This window comes from Aspergillus candidus, assembly GCF_002847045.1.
Source record: "Aspergillus candidus strain CBS 102.13 unplaced genomic scaffold BDW47scaffold_79, whole genome shotgun sequence".
Taxonomy (NCBI): Eukaryota; Fungi; Ascomycota; class Eurotiomycetes; order Eurotiales; family Aspergillaceae; genus Aspergillus; species Aspergillus candidus.
The window spans coordinates 25,357-37,758 of record NW_020194084.1 but is presented as its reverse complement, the minus strand read 5'-3'; the positions used below and the strand labels follow the sequence as shown (position 1 = coordinate 37,758).

General features: G+C 51.3%; 4 protein-coding genes across 4 annotated transcripts; 2 read left to right on the top strand and 2 right to left on the bottom strand.

The window, feature by feature from the left end:
- Window positions 1-260: 260 nt before the first annotated feature.
- On the top strand, window positions 261-776 carry BDW47DRAFT_129650 (uncharacterized protein; the record flags this gene model as incomplete). The annotated part of the gene is made up of 1 exon (XM_024817018.1): window positions 261-776. The coding sequence occupies one exon, from the start codon at window positions 261-263 to the stop codon at window positions 774-776; it is 516 nt and encodes a 171-aa protein (XP_024667779.1).
- A 964-nt stretch (window positions 777-1,740) lies between these two features.
- Window positions 1,741-2,759, bottom strand: BDW47DRAFT_129649 (DUF2293 domain-containing protein; the record flags this gene model as incomplete). Its single annotated transcript, XM_024817017.1, has 3 exons — window positions 1,741-2,202; window positions 2,253-2,375; window positions 2,475-2,759. 3 exons carry the CDS (start codon window positions 2,757-2,759, stop codon window positions 1,741-1,743), a joined length of 870 nt encoding a protein of 289 aa, XP_024667778.1.
- A 3,149-nt stretch (window positions 2,760-5,908) lies between these two features.
- Window positions 5,909-7,605, bottom strand: BDW47DRAFT_129648 (uncharacterized protein; the record flags this gene model as incomplete). The annotated part of the gene is made up of 2 exons (XM_024817016.1): window positions 5,909-7,284; window positions 7,341-7,605. 2 exons carry the CDS (start codon window positions 7,603-7,605, stop codon window positions 5,909-5,911), a joined length of 1,641 nt encoding a protein of 546 aa, XP_024667777.1.
- A 676-nt stretch (window positions 7,606-8,281) lies between these two features.
- Window positions 8,282-11,829, top strand: BDW47DRAFT_113395 (PHD finger domain protein). The gene is made up of 3 exons (XM_024814409.1): window positions 8,282-8,998; window positions 9,272-11,329; window positions 11,379-11,829. The coding sequence occupies exons 1-3, from the start codon at window positions 8,973-8,975 to the stop codon at window positions 11,563-11,565; spliced, it is 2,271 nt and encodes a 756-aa protein (XP_024667776.1). The 5' UTR covers window positions 8,282-8,972; the 3' UTR covers window positions 11,566-11,829.
- Window positions 11,830-12,402: the final 573 nt, after the last annotated feature.

The window sequence follows — 12,402 nt, the reverse complement described above, 5'->3', positions numbered from 1 at the left end:
CAGCTTGCTCATTGCGTCTACAATGACATTAACAACGATATCGAATGCTTGAGCGCAAATCTACATATACCTGTAGGTAGATCCGCAAGACTATATAAACTCGCCCTTCCCAGATCATCGGATCTCGTCTCTCATCATCATCATCATCACCATAGCAAACACTTCATCTACCATTTGCTCCCAGAATCCCAGTCTCTTACCCCAAAAACAGAAGAAGAAGAAGAAGAAGAAGAAGAAGAAAAAGCTGAGTACCCATCACAATGACCACCGTCTCACCCAACACTCCCATCGACCCCGCTACCTTGAATAAACTAATGCTCATCCAAGAAGGCTTTTCCTTCCTAGATGCCCAAGGCAACTTGGCTTCCGACCTCTCCGCAATGACCGACACGATCATCCTCCAGGTCGACGTCCCAGCTATCGACGCCGTCACCGAGCCCACAATGTACTATGTCGCCCGCGCCGTACACGAGGAGTTCCTCCACCGCAACACCACCAAGCGCTACGACAACCCAGTGAGCTCGCCCACCGAGAACGTCCGCCGCCTCGCCATCAAAATTAATCTGAAGAAGCAGCTGCATGTGCCGGATTACTCGCCTACTAAAGTCATTCATCTGGCAAGGAAGCAGTTCCTGCGGACGACCTGTCCGCGTGATGATGGCCTGTTCGACAAGATTCCCCTTTCTGTTTGTTTCAATGAGCATGCCGTGCAGGGAAGTGCATTTCCCTGTGGGTGTGACCTTGTTGAGATGGCAATTGTTATTCAGTGGGAGTAGCTTTTTTCTTTTCCTTTTTATTCTGCTTCGTCTTGTCTCTCTTTCTCTCTCTTTTCGTGTTTTGAGACTTGTTGGTTAAGTATGACTTCATTCGTTGTTGACAAATACCCCATAGTATGCTCAGAATACAAACGTAAATGCCGTACAGGCTATCAAAAAACTACCACCACTGCCTCCACATCTAGTAAGCCCATTAAATCTCCCCAACAGTCGTACTATCTACCAAGATACCAGATCATATCTTGACATCGACCTGTTACATAAAGTAAATAGACAGGCGATTAGCACAGCGTTGTCCCGTAATATCGTCTGTATGCACCCATTAAATAAGGACATGTTACCATTCAGTTGTATCTATCATCCACGGTTCAACTATCGTATATTGTGATAATCTGCCAATTTCAGCTAGCTGCCTTGCATAGCTTTCTCTCTTAGAGTGTTTTGTGGCTCCTTGTGTTTTCGCAGCTGTTGACGGCTTTCTTAGCGTTCTAAGAACCATCGGATTCATTGACGGTTTGACCGCTGTTATCGGTCCTTCCAGTATCTGTCCTTCTCAGTTCGTTATATATCGGATGCACGCTGAAGCGCAAGTTTCTATACATCTACCAGAATTGAAGTCTGGAAAAGGAAATATGGTATGGGTTGGTATACTAGAATAACAGGTGTGTTGCGAGCACCCTATAATGATAAACAGGCCATGTATCAAATCTACCGCTCCCCTCCATCAATCACCGGCATGTGCCACATCTCTATCTATTTTCTCGTAAACGTCACAGGGTTCGTAAAAGTCATCCATCTTTCAGCTGCGCCTGGCAGACTCCTCATCCAACGTCACACCATCATGATAGGACATCACGCAATACCGCACACGTATAGATGAGCGCACAAATCAAAATAAACACCGAAGTTGTTGTTAACTTCAAACCCAACACCTAAAATGCAATTGTAAGGATGAGATGGCGGATTAGGCGGCACTTCTGAGAGGCAACACGAAAGGCCTGAGCTGTGAACTGCATGCACCGCATCCCTCCCAGGTTTCCTTGATCGACTGAATCATTCCCCAGACCGAATGACGCGCCGTTTGCCGTTTGACCCCAGCACGTAAAAGGTCCTCGTATGGCGTGAGTGCATGACGGATGTGCGCCTCGACGGCCAATGTGGCTTTGTGGTGATCCGTTAGATTCGACGACCGGCCTACACGCCCGGAACCCTTGCGAAAAGCATGGTCGAGAATGATCTTCATGGATTCGTCCGGCATTAGTGGGAACTGCGAGCGCAGGAGTTGCTGGGAGTGGGCTAGATCTTTCTCGTCGCGAGCCATGGTTGCATTGGCGCGTGAATCGGCTGTCGCCGAGGCCAACTCGAGAACCGCGGCATGAACGTCTGCTGGGACGCGAATACCGAGCTTAATCTTGGCCGATCGATCCTGTCTCTGTTCAGGTCTTGCTAATGAGTCACTGGAGAGGGGCTACTCACCCAAACTAGATGGACTATCCGATGAGACTGCTTGGTTTTCGCACGACAGTTCCGAGTGATGTAGACGTCCCCCCTAGGGACGAAGACATAACCATCCGGGAACGAATCATGTTCAAAACAGTTCTACCCGGCCCTCCGTTAGCACCTACAGTATTTCACTCTATACCCCCCCGGGCTTGATAGCTCCCAAGATATCAATCATCCTAGGACAGAAACACTTACCACCTCGAACGGCTCAGAACAAGGCGGCAGCTTAGGAGGCCTGGCGTATTTCTGAGCCTGTGCGCGCCGATTGCTGGTGCCCCGCACGGGGCTCCTTTTGCTGATCCCGGCAACACCGACCAGACTACCGCCGCGACGGCGTCCTCTAGACAGACTATTCTTGCGCGTCTGGCCCAGATCGGATAGAATCGACCTGTTCGCAGACCGGTTTGCGGGGTGACTCTTTCCGCGGGTGTGCGGCTTCCTGGTGTGTTTTCTGCGCGGGGATCGCATCGTTGGAGTCATCGTGAAAAGTGGGTAGTAGTGGAAAGGACTGGGATGAGAGGAAGATGACGAAAGCATGAGAATGAATAAACAAGTGATCTATGTTAAATATGAAAAAGAAGTGTAGTGATCGTCAGACAAAGAGGCATATGTAGCTAATTGAACTGCTATGAAAGAGCGAGTGATTCATCTGCTTGGGCACAGATGCAGACCAACACAAAGATCATAGATCATGGAACAATTAGATATTGATACTTGTTGACAAAAGCGGAACAGCCATGCCTTGCTCTATTTAGGAAACCCTGATCAAAGAGGAAGGAACTAAACAAAGATAAGGACATGGAGACCCATGGAAAAGGAGAAGCGACCCGGTCTCTGCCCAAACCAACGATTTGATCATCGCCCAGTATGAACGCCCTCATTGACGGAGGGGCACCAGGCGGTGTAATTTAGTGCCTTGTATATAAGGCATAAATGTGTCTGTAGAGGACCGTCTGGGGGATCGATTCCTCCAACAGTGTCAACCGTTCAACCATCTGGTCATGTTTATGACCATTACCATCCCACAGTTTGGCGTGTTGGTCAGGTTTGCACTGAGTGACAATATTAGGCAAATATAGTCGCAAGTGGTACAAGAATTTAACATCGCATCTCAAAATGACAAGTCACTTCGAGGGGACTCAACGATCGGGATGGTACATGATCGAGAATCACCCGGGAGACTCTCGCCGATGATTCCCGTCAATTTCAGTTTGATGGTCGACGAGTGCTACCAGGTGGACTTAGCCCACTCCCGACTTCATTGTCCAGAGCGTACGGTCTCGGATCCGAGAGCCGATACCGAGACAACCTATGCGTCGAACGAGACAGCCTTCGGGCGGTGTCAGCCAGATGTCGTCTTGCATGTTACACATTCGCTACGGATGTGTCTGGTAGGTATTCAGTGGCCATGGAAGGACCACAAATCGACCCTCTCCCTGAGTCAGACCTTAAAGGATTTGGATCTCCAGGGATATAGGGCAAGACATGGGCATATATGCCTTGATAGGGATAAGATCAGATTGAACAAAGGTTCCGATCAAATATGGACCAGGCTTGAACACCCCCCCGTCATCACCGACTTACCGACCAGCAATACTATCTCTATATGCTATCAATACATGCAGCGATCTAAACTCAGTTCCAGATTCGACCATACCTACCAACGTGCATTTGCATTTACCACCGATCTGGCGTTCCCAAGGCGGGGTGGAAAGTGGTTGCTAGAGCTAAAGAGCCCAGTCCAGCACAGGCGGTCAACTCCCCTTGCCGATGTCTTCAACTTAAAAGCCACGCAAATAGAAGCTGGGGGGAAGAGGGAGACAGGGAGAGCGATAATTGGGCCCTTGGCTGCAGGGCGGCTGCGAGACCATGTCAGGGGTTCAGGACATTATTAGCTCTCCTGTCCGCGGACGTGCATAGTGTACATATGTGCGGCGGCGTCACACGGCAGGGTGGGCTACCTAGTCTGCTGCAGGTCCCATGGCTGCGTCTGCATGGCTGACGAGAAGGTTACGGGGGTTTAGTCATGGGGGGGGAGGGATTCTGTCTAGGGGGTTGTTTAATAGGGTGTTATTATTAGGGGTGCTTATAGTACTGTAGGGGTGGTGGTGAAGGGCCTGGGGCCATTAGGCGCCCTGCTCAATATGGGGAATACGAGCGTAGCAATAGCGACCGGGGAAAGACGCCCGTAATTAGAAGCCCGGCTTAGATTGTATCTCCACCATGCCGTTCCCTCATAAATAGCAAATAAGCCTTAGACACTCATCTAAGTAAGCGGAATTGCGCGAGGCTCCATTTCACGGTGGAATTCGAAACTTTATCGCATTATGAAATACCCAGCCAATCAAGCATGTTACAGGCAAGTCCTTCCGGAGAGAGTATAGACAGGAGACGATAGTCTAGACTTCCAAGCTGGTTTCTCATCCGATCGTTGCTTTGTGTTGCGTGGGCCAATGCCAATCCCCCGATGTTCTCAGATGGGTCCGTGGGAATGCCAACTAAGCTAACTAACTAGTAGGTAGGATGGGATCATCCATCACCAGGCTGTGAGCTCGAGGCAAGCGACAATGGAAAATGTTCCGCCCGTCACGTTGGGTTGGAGTGAGCCACGTAACTCAATTTGGTTAAGTCATAGTTCGTTATTTGTCAAAGATTCTCTCTCACAGTGTGGGTAGGCCGTCAGGGGGACACTATGGGGGTTTTGATTTCCAAATGATACACAACCAGGTCAATTCCTCCGCGCAGAGACGGGATGTCGTCATGTTGGGGCATTGGGTGGACTCTCCGTTGGTACTCCGTACTTATTATGGAGTATGGACTGTGGACTGGTGGGATGATCGATCGAGGCTGGAGCTGAAAGAGCCTGGTCCCCTTGGCGGGGAACTAAAGGCTTTAGCAGCTCCACCAGGTCATGTCCGCCTAAGGGACCGTGGCCAACGTAGGTAGGCAGGAAGGCAGCCTAAAGTGTAGGCACTGGTCTGGGTTAACACCTTCACCGTATTTATCATGTTTTGTCCGAGTACGGAGTACTCTGTATATTGGGATCGGTTGGTCGTTTCGGTGGAAGAGATTCCAATCAGCGTATCCTAGGTTTGTCGGTCCTGCCGTTCCGTTCAGATGTATCTGACTCGATTGATCCATGAGAAAGACCCGAGGTAGTCGATCTACCGATAGACGATCAGTCCAGTCCTTGTTTTCAGGGCCAATGATGACGCTGCGGCGGGAAAGGGATACAGAACATGCACCCGACGTAATTAAATCCGAGGGGGGGAAGGGGGGCAATTGATTCGTTTATACTCATGACCTTGGGAATTGGCTTCTTTATTGTGGTCATTCTTATCATTAGTTTTTTGCTTAGACGAGATGGAGTTCGCCGTAGTGACAAAGTCGATCTCCATTCAACTATCTAGCTACGGGACCCTGATGCCTGAGGCAGCAACGGATATCACAACAAATATGCTAAGACTAATTTCGTGGACAGACCCCCGGAAGCGCCGATGAGCAGGACAATGATGTTATCAGATTAGCCAGGTACGGAGTGAGACAGAAGCGATGTCGATAATGTAGGTGAAACGAAAGATAGGTGACATACCACGAGGGCTGTTTTGCGTCGACGGCGTCGTTCATAGTTAATACCTGAGCTTTCTACAAGCCTCTAAGAAGGCCCGTCTGCTCTTCATCACTCCTTCGTCACGGGCAACTCGATTTCCCATCCAAGCCCTGTAGATGAACCGGAACCAGGCCTTTTTCTTTGAGGCCATAGCCTCCACCTGGTTCTGAACCACCTCCCAGGACGTGGATGTCTCCGCCAGCGCAATTGTAAGGTACTGGAGGGGCTTGGGGAAATGCAGGCGGATTCCAATTGGAGTTGTGCAGATCTTTCGGTCCCGAAGCAATCTCCATGTCGGTGAGTACAACTGCCGGTTGCTGGACCGACGCTCCATCGAGACGAAGCAAATCTCCATGCCAAAGATGGAGGGGAACTCCAGCCCTATCTGCTCCCTTAGATAGTCTGCCTCATGCATCGCCCCTAGCCTGTACGCCGTGGTTTCCGTCAGGCTCTCCACCTTGTCATTCGAGTAGGTAGTGCCATTGAGGACGAATCGGAGACAGTTATGCAGCCCAATATTTGGAGCGGCTTCGTTCAAACCAGGCTTTGCGGCAAAGTACTCTTCTGCGAGATACTTTAGGCGTTTCAAACGCCTGCCGCCGGTCGTCGCCGGCTCCGACCCACTGGTCGAGGAAGGGGAGGGAGGGACCTGTCGTAGAGACAGCCATTTGTTCTTGTATGATGTCAGGGGCAAACCGATACGGGGCTGGTAGCTTGTCTCCCAGTCATCGTCTTCAGCGGAGAAGTAGATCTTTTGGATAATGCCCAGTGCTCCCATGCCCCTCACACAGTCATATACCGACTTTGAGAAAGCAATATAGGTGGGATGTTCTGTCCCCTCCTGGGCTTCCTCCTCAGCATCTACTAGACAACGTAGAACAGCAGAGGCAGCTAGGCTACCACTGGCGCGCCCAGCACTTCTGCTGACAGACCATGATGATGATTCATTCTCATCGCCCGCTGCTGTTATAGCCGTGGTGTTCAGCTGCTGTTGGTTAATGTCTGGGCGGACGAGCCAGCCACCGGAGTAGCACGATGTACTGAAGATAGTGGTAGGAGATTTTGGTTGCAGTAGACGACGGAGGTCTTTCATATGCAGGATAGAACCACCAACCTCTACCCCATGATCTGGGCTGCCATGCCCAAAAAACAGCAGGACTAGATGCTCTTCACAGCGGGCCGCTTCGGCCGCTTGCTCTTTGAGTGTGCTGAGGTATCTTTCAAGAAGATCCCGTCGTGGCACAACACGTATGTTCCCAGCCTCTAGGATGTTGGGGAGTCTCTCGCCATCTAGTACCGCCCGCCGGTCCCCTTCTGGGTCACCATGAAGGTATTCATGGTATTTTGCAACGAGGACCGACGGGTCTTCGCACGTCAACCATATTTGGTTAGGCGCTAGTTGTTAGATCAGCAGAGCAGGGACAAGACAAGACGGACGAGGAGACACGCACGTCGTGGAAATTGGGGGGATAGGAGATGGTGGAACAGGTAGAAGTCTGACGCAAACCACCCGTCCTCACTAGGGCTGGCTAGATCGCCTTCGTCTGTTATGCCCAGGAGGGCTAATATGCGATGGCGGGGGGGAAGGTCGGGGGGGCAATGTGTCAGGAACTCGCGCCCAGCAAGATCTTGCTGAGTCCCGCTCCGGCGTCCCATCGTGAAGAACTCGGGGAAAGCATCTGGACGGATGGTGGTTGGTGAGTCCATGGCGGCCATTGTATCGAGTATCGACTGCAGTGGATGAGTGATGGAAACAAATAAATACGTTAGACTATTGCAAGGGTTTGCCGACGTTGACCAGCATTTGGTATAGAGCTCAACCTGATGTGAGGAAAGAACTACGTCGTGACCCTACCATATGACCTCCTACTACATCATAATGAACATCTCAATTCCACGTAGTTGAGTATACCTAAGTATATATGAGTCAATCTGATTATCTACTGGTCAATTGTTCCGGGGAGTACATTCTCAAGGTCCATTTGTATCCTGTTGATACTAGCCTTACTCCCATCCTGTCATTTATTCCTATTCCTGTGGATCTGCGGAGTAAACAATCAGTAATAAAAAAGCCCCATCCAGGAAAAATAAAATCGAATCAAATAAGAAGAAAGAGAGGGAAAATAAAAATTGAAATAACCCAAAAAGTAAAAAGGGAAAAAAAAAAAAAAAAAGTGACGAAATTACAAACAGAGAAAAAGGAAAACACAAAAAATCCTCTTCATCGTAACGACAGCCTGAGGATTCCAATCATTACTTCTTTCTCTTCTGCTTCTTCTTCTTCTTCTTCTTCTCTTCACTCTCATCTACCAATTCTTCTCCATTCAAGGTACTGCTTCCTTCTCTCCTCGTTTCTCATTTTAAAGGATATAACTAAGGACAAACTCCCTCTAGGCACTAATCACATTCCTCCGCTTTTTTAACTCTCCTCCCTTTGTACCTTCAGGAGAGCTCCGATCCGGTGCCTACCATCCTACCTACCTACCTAGGTACCTGCCTACAGCCTACCTGCCTACCCTGCCAACAACTAAAGTCGACTCCTCCAATCCATTCGTTCATCCCATTTCAATCCCTCGGATCGTATCCTGTCTTCCTTCTCTCCTCCATCCGCCATCTCGGGCTTATTTGTCCGTCAATCTCGCTCTTTTTTTTTTCTTACCACTTCAACTCCGGACTATGTTTTAAAGCAAACAGACGACTCTTCTCCGCTTTCCTTCTTTCCTTTCCCCCCTTTCCTTCTTTTTGCTTGGAAAACGACCGAAAGAAAAAATAAAATAAAAATAAAACAAAAAAAAAAAAAAGAAAAGAAGAAGAAATTATATCTCCCGTGTATCGTCCCGATTCTCTTTCCAGGACCTTTGTTCCCTGCGGAGACGTTCCAGATTCGTCAAACAAAGCCGTCCACAAACTTGGCTTTGGTTCAATGGTCCTGTGGAGGTCTACATTCGTCGGCTCTTTGATCCCTCCTCAAACCCCCTCTCCTTGAGCATTCCAGACCACTCCTCAAGTATCTGGACTCCGCCCGCCAGAGAGGGTTGCCTGGCAGCTTGCTCCCATCGGTTGCTGGGATCACCGTTGCTGACATGAGTTGGGATCAGCCCGTCCACAGGTATGTTCCGCTCTTAATTTACGTACTCCCTGGCATTCTTGCTCGGCGGCGGGGTCTCTTTTGGTTGCAACGGCTGTTCCTTGCCAGCGGCGCCTTGTCCGACTTCGTCCTCCTCTAAACTTGTTTCTTTCATCCCTCCCTTTGTTTTGTTGAATCCTGTTGCATATACACCAGACGATTCTTCCAGTTTTCTTGACGGAGCTCCCTCCGAGCTCCGTTCCGGTGATCAATGTTCGAAACGATGATGCTGACCGAGCCCGCCTTCACTTGCAGCTTCAGCTATCCGAACGGTGAACCTCAAACCCCCACCAGGACTCCTCCGGTCTTTGGCGACACGGCGTTCCAGACCCCCAAACTTGAGTCCAGCTTTTTTGACCCCCGGGTCACCTGGGACACCTCCGATCCGTATGCCTCGAGCCCGGAGTTCCTCCGCACCCCTCACAAATTCGCCCTGAGTACTCCTTCACTCAACCACCCGCGGTTGCCCGAGACGGGCGCAGATCGGTCGGGCGGCCACAGTGTAAAGGCATTGGAGCACCAGACCGATACGGCCAGACGCGTGCGCCCTGCAAGTCCCCGGGGCCATCCGGAGGAAGATGCTCCCCAGACCGTGGCGTCTGCCAGATCTGCAGCCTCGATGCAGACTCCTCCGCCCAGCAGCGCTTCGAAGAGAAAGGTGACGGGGCTGGGGAACGTGGGAAATACAAACCGACGCCCGTCCGCCTCCAGCGTGGTGGATGGGAGCCATCTAGAGACTCCTAGCCGCTTGATGGGGGCCTCTCCCCGCCTGTTTGGCGATCTCCAGGCGTCCTCGGATCCCTTCCATCTCGGGACCGTGGACCCCTCAGCCTCTCCTTTCTACCCCCAGCAACGGCTGTTCTGGGACCATGATTTCGAGCAGCCAGGAAGCCATTTCGGGTTCCCCGACCACCACTCCAGCGTTTTCGATGCCCACCCCGTGGGCACGTTGCCAGTCACCGCCCATGCCATGCACGACTCTCACATCCCACAGTTGCCCGATATCGGGACGACCATGGAGCTGCCCGATTTCCAAGGCGGCCTCTATGGAATCTCGTCCGCCCCGGCGACCGATGCGGCACTCTTCCCGGCACCCTTCTCGACCTCGCCTCGAGCCCCGGTGACCAAAGCGGAGGACCCAGCTATGTTCCTGAGCTCTCCTGCCCGGCGGTTTGGGGGCCCCCAGCCCACTCCCGAAAAGCGACTCTTTTCCCGACCTCCCATCCGTCAACCGTACCACCACCAAACCGAGGAGTCGAAACGAGAGGAGCTTCGTCGCGTTCAGAACGCCCACCATAGTCTGCTGGGGTTTGACGAGGAGGACGAGGAGGATTACACCCCTCGACAGCCTCAGCCCATTCGCCCAGGGCTCACTCGCAGCCTCACGCTCACGGCGGCCACGTCTCGGCGCCCGCTGTCCAGTGGCATGATGGCCTCGACCAACGGTATCCGCAAGAGCCCGTCCAAGAAGGGCCGGTCTTCTCCAATCAAGCCTGCAGGCCAGCCATTATCCAGGGCCAGCTCGACTGCCAGTGTTCCCACCCGCTCAAAGTCGGTCGTCCTCCGGATCGGCAGAGATGGCCGAGCGAAGACGGAGATGCAAACCGTGCCTGAGTCGTCGACCGGGTTGACGGACCCAGTCACGGGTATGGACTTGGATGGCTCAACGACCGAGAGCGAGTATGATTCGGCGGAGTATCTCGACCATTCGCTCTTTCCCAGCCGCAATCCTTCCTTTGCCTTCTCTGACGCCGGTAGATCCGTGCTCGCCCACAGTGACTGCGGGTCCCGGCCTCACTCCAAGGGGTCCTACACATCTGCAGCGTCCTCCCAATCGGGACGGGTCTCTCCGTGGTCGAATTCGCGGGGACTGGCTAGACGGCCGACGTACCACTCCACTATAGAGGATTGGAAGAGGACAACGCCCAAGAGACAGGTGGTCAACTCGGACCTCTCCTACCGCAGTGCCAGCTCCGCCGTAATGCCTCTGCCCGAATCGGAGGAGGATGACGGGGACGCGCAGCATGCGCTTCGCAAGGTGGTGCGGCAGCGACGACAAGTGTCCCGTCCACACACCGTCGGCTATGGGCCACGCACCCGGGCCCCCCCTTCGCTGGCACATCTGCGTTCCTCGCCCCCGCGATTCGGGGCGGAACTGGACCTCAACGCCTGTCCTCCCAACGCCTCCTCCCCAACCACAATGACCGACCCCGACCTGGCCACACCAACCACCGACCGCTTTAGCAACCCCAGCAGTGGAACCCGATGCATTTGTAATTCCATGGACAACGGCGGCCACCTCATGATCCAGTGGTAAGTTTGATGACCAATAGTTTCAAGGACGCTCTACTCACTCGACCAGCGAATCATGCAGTCATTGGCTCCACACCAAATGCGTCGGACTCGAGCGGTCGAACCTCCCGTCCTCCTACGTCTGTGTGTTTTGCGCGCAGACTCCTACACGCCGGAATCGCATCCGCGTACCCGTTGGTCCGGTTGGCCATGCGCCTACCTCGCCATTGGCTCACAAATCCTTTCGATTCCGATGATTCATGACTGCGTCCAGTATTTCTTGCGTGTACCATTTACGGATAGATGACTCGATCCGGCCTGTCTTAATATAAGACACGGGCACTTTCACTCTCTTCCACTGGGTTTCCTCTGTGTTTCCTTTGCATTTGAAACAAAATTTAGAAATACCCCTACCTTTTCTTGTTGTACGGTGTTTGGTACTGTCAGAGTTTATTATCTTGTTAATTGAATCGAGCGACACCGTTATGTATCTAGTGTATCTATACGGATATCAGTTTTACTAGATTTGTAAACAGCAATCAGTACGCCTACCTACCTAGTATGTGATCATTGACACGAGCAATATAAGAGAAAAATAAGTCGGGGAATATTCGTAGGCGGTGAACGGAGACCCACATTACGGGCAATGAGTAACTCCGATTGGATTAGGGGTTGAGCTTATCGCGTCACCGCCTCCGATAAGATAAGATATCCAATAGCTATTTAACCGTATTAACCGCGGTCTATCTATCTATGTACGGAGAATATATATTCGACATACAGTACTGCTATACACGGAGGACCCTTAATATATTCATCGGCTTGTCACAACCTGGCTTTATTAGTACCTATCCCTGATACTGTACATCTATGGTTTATTCTAATGGATCTTTCTACCTACTCCAAAGATTATATACATATATATAAACTATACACAATGACATATACAACAGTAACCAAACATACAACACTACATACTGTAACTAGATCTAGATTGAATTATAGATCTCCAGATCCAGATAGTCCAGACGTAAACACCGGCGGCCGTCTCCTTTGAACAATCCCCTCAAACACTTCTGCTATATCTAACAATT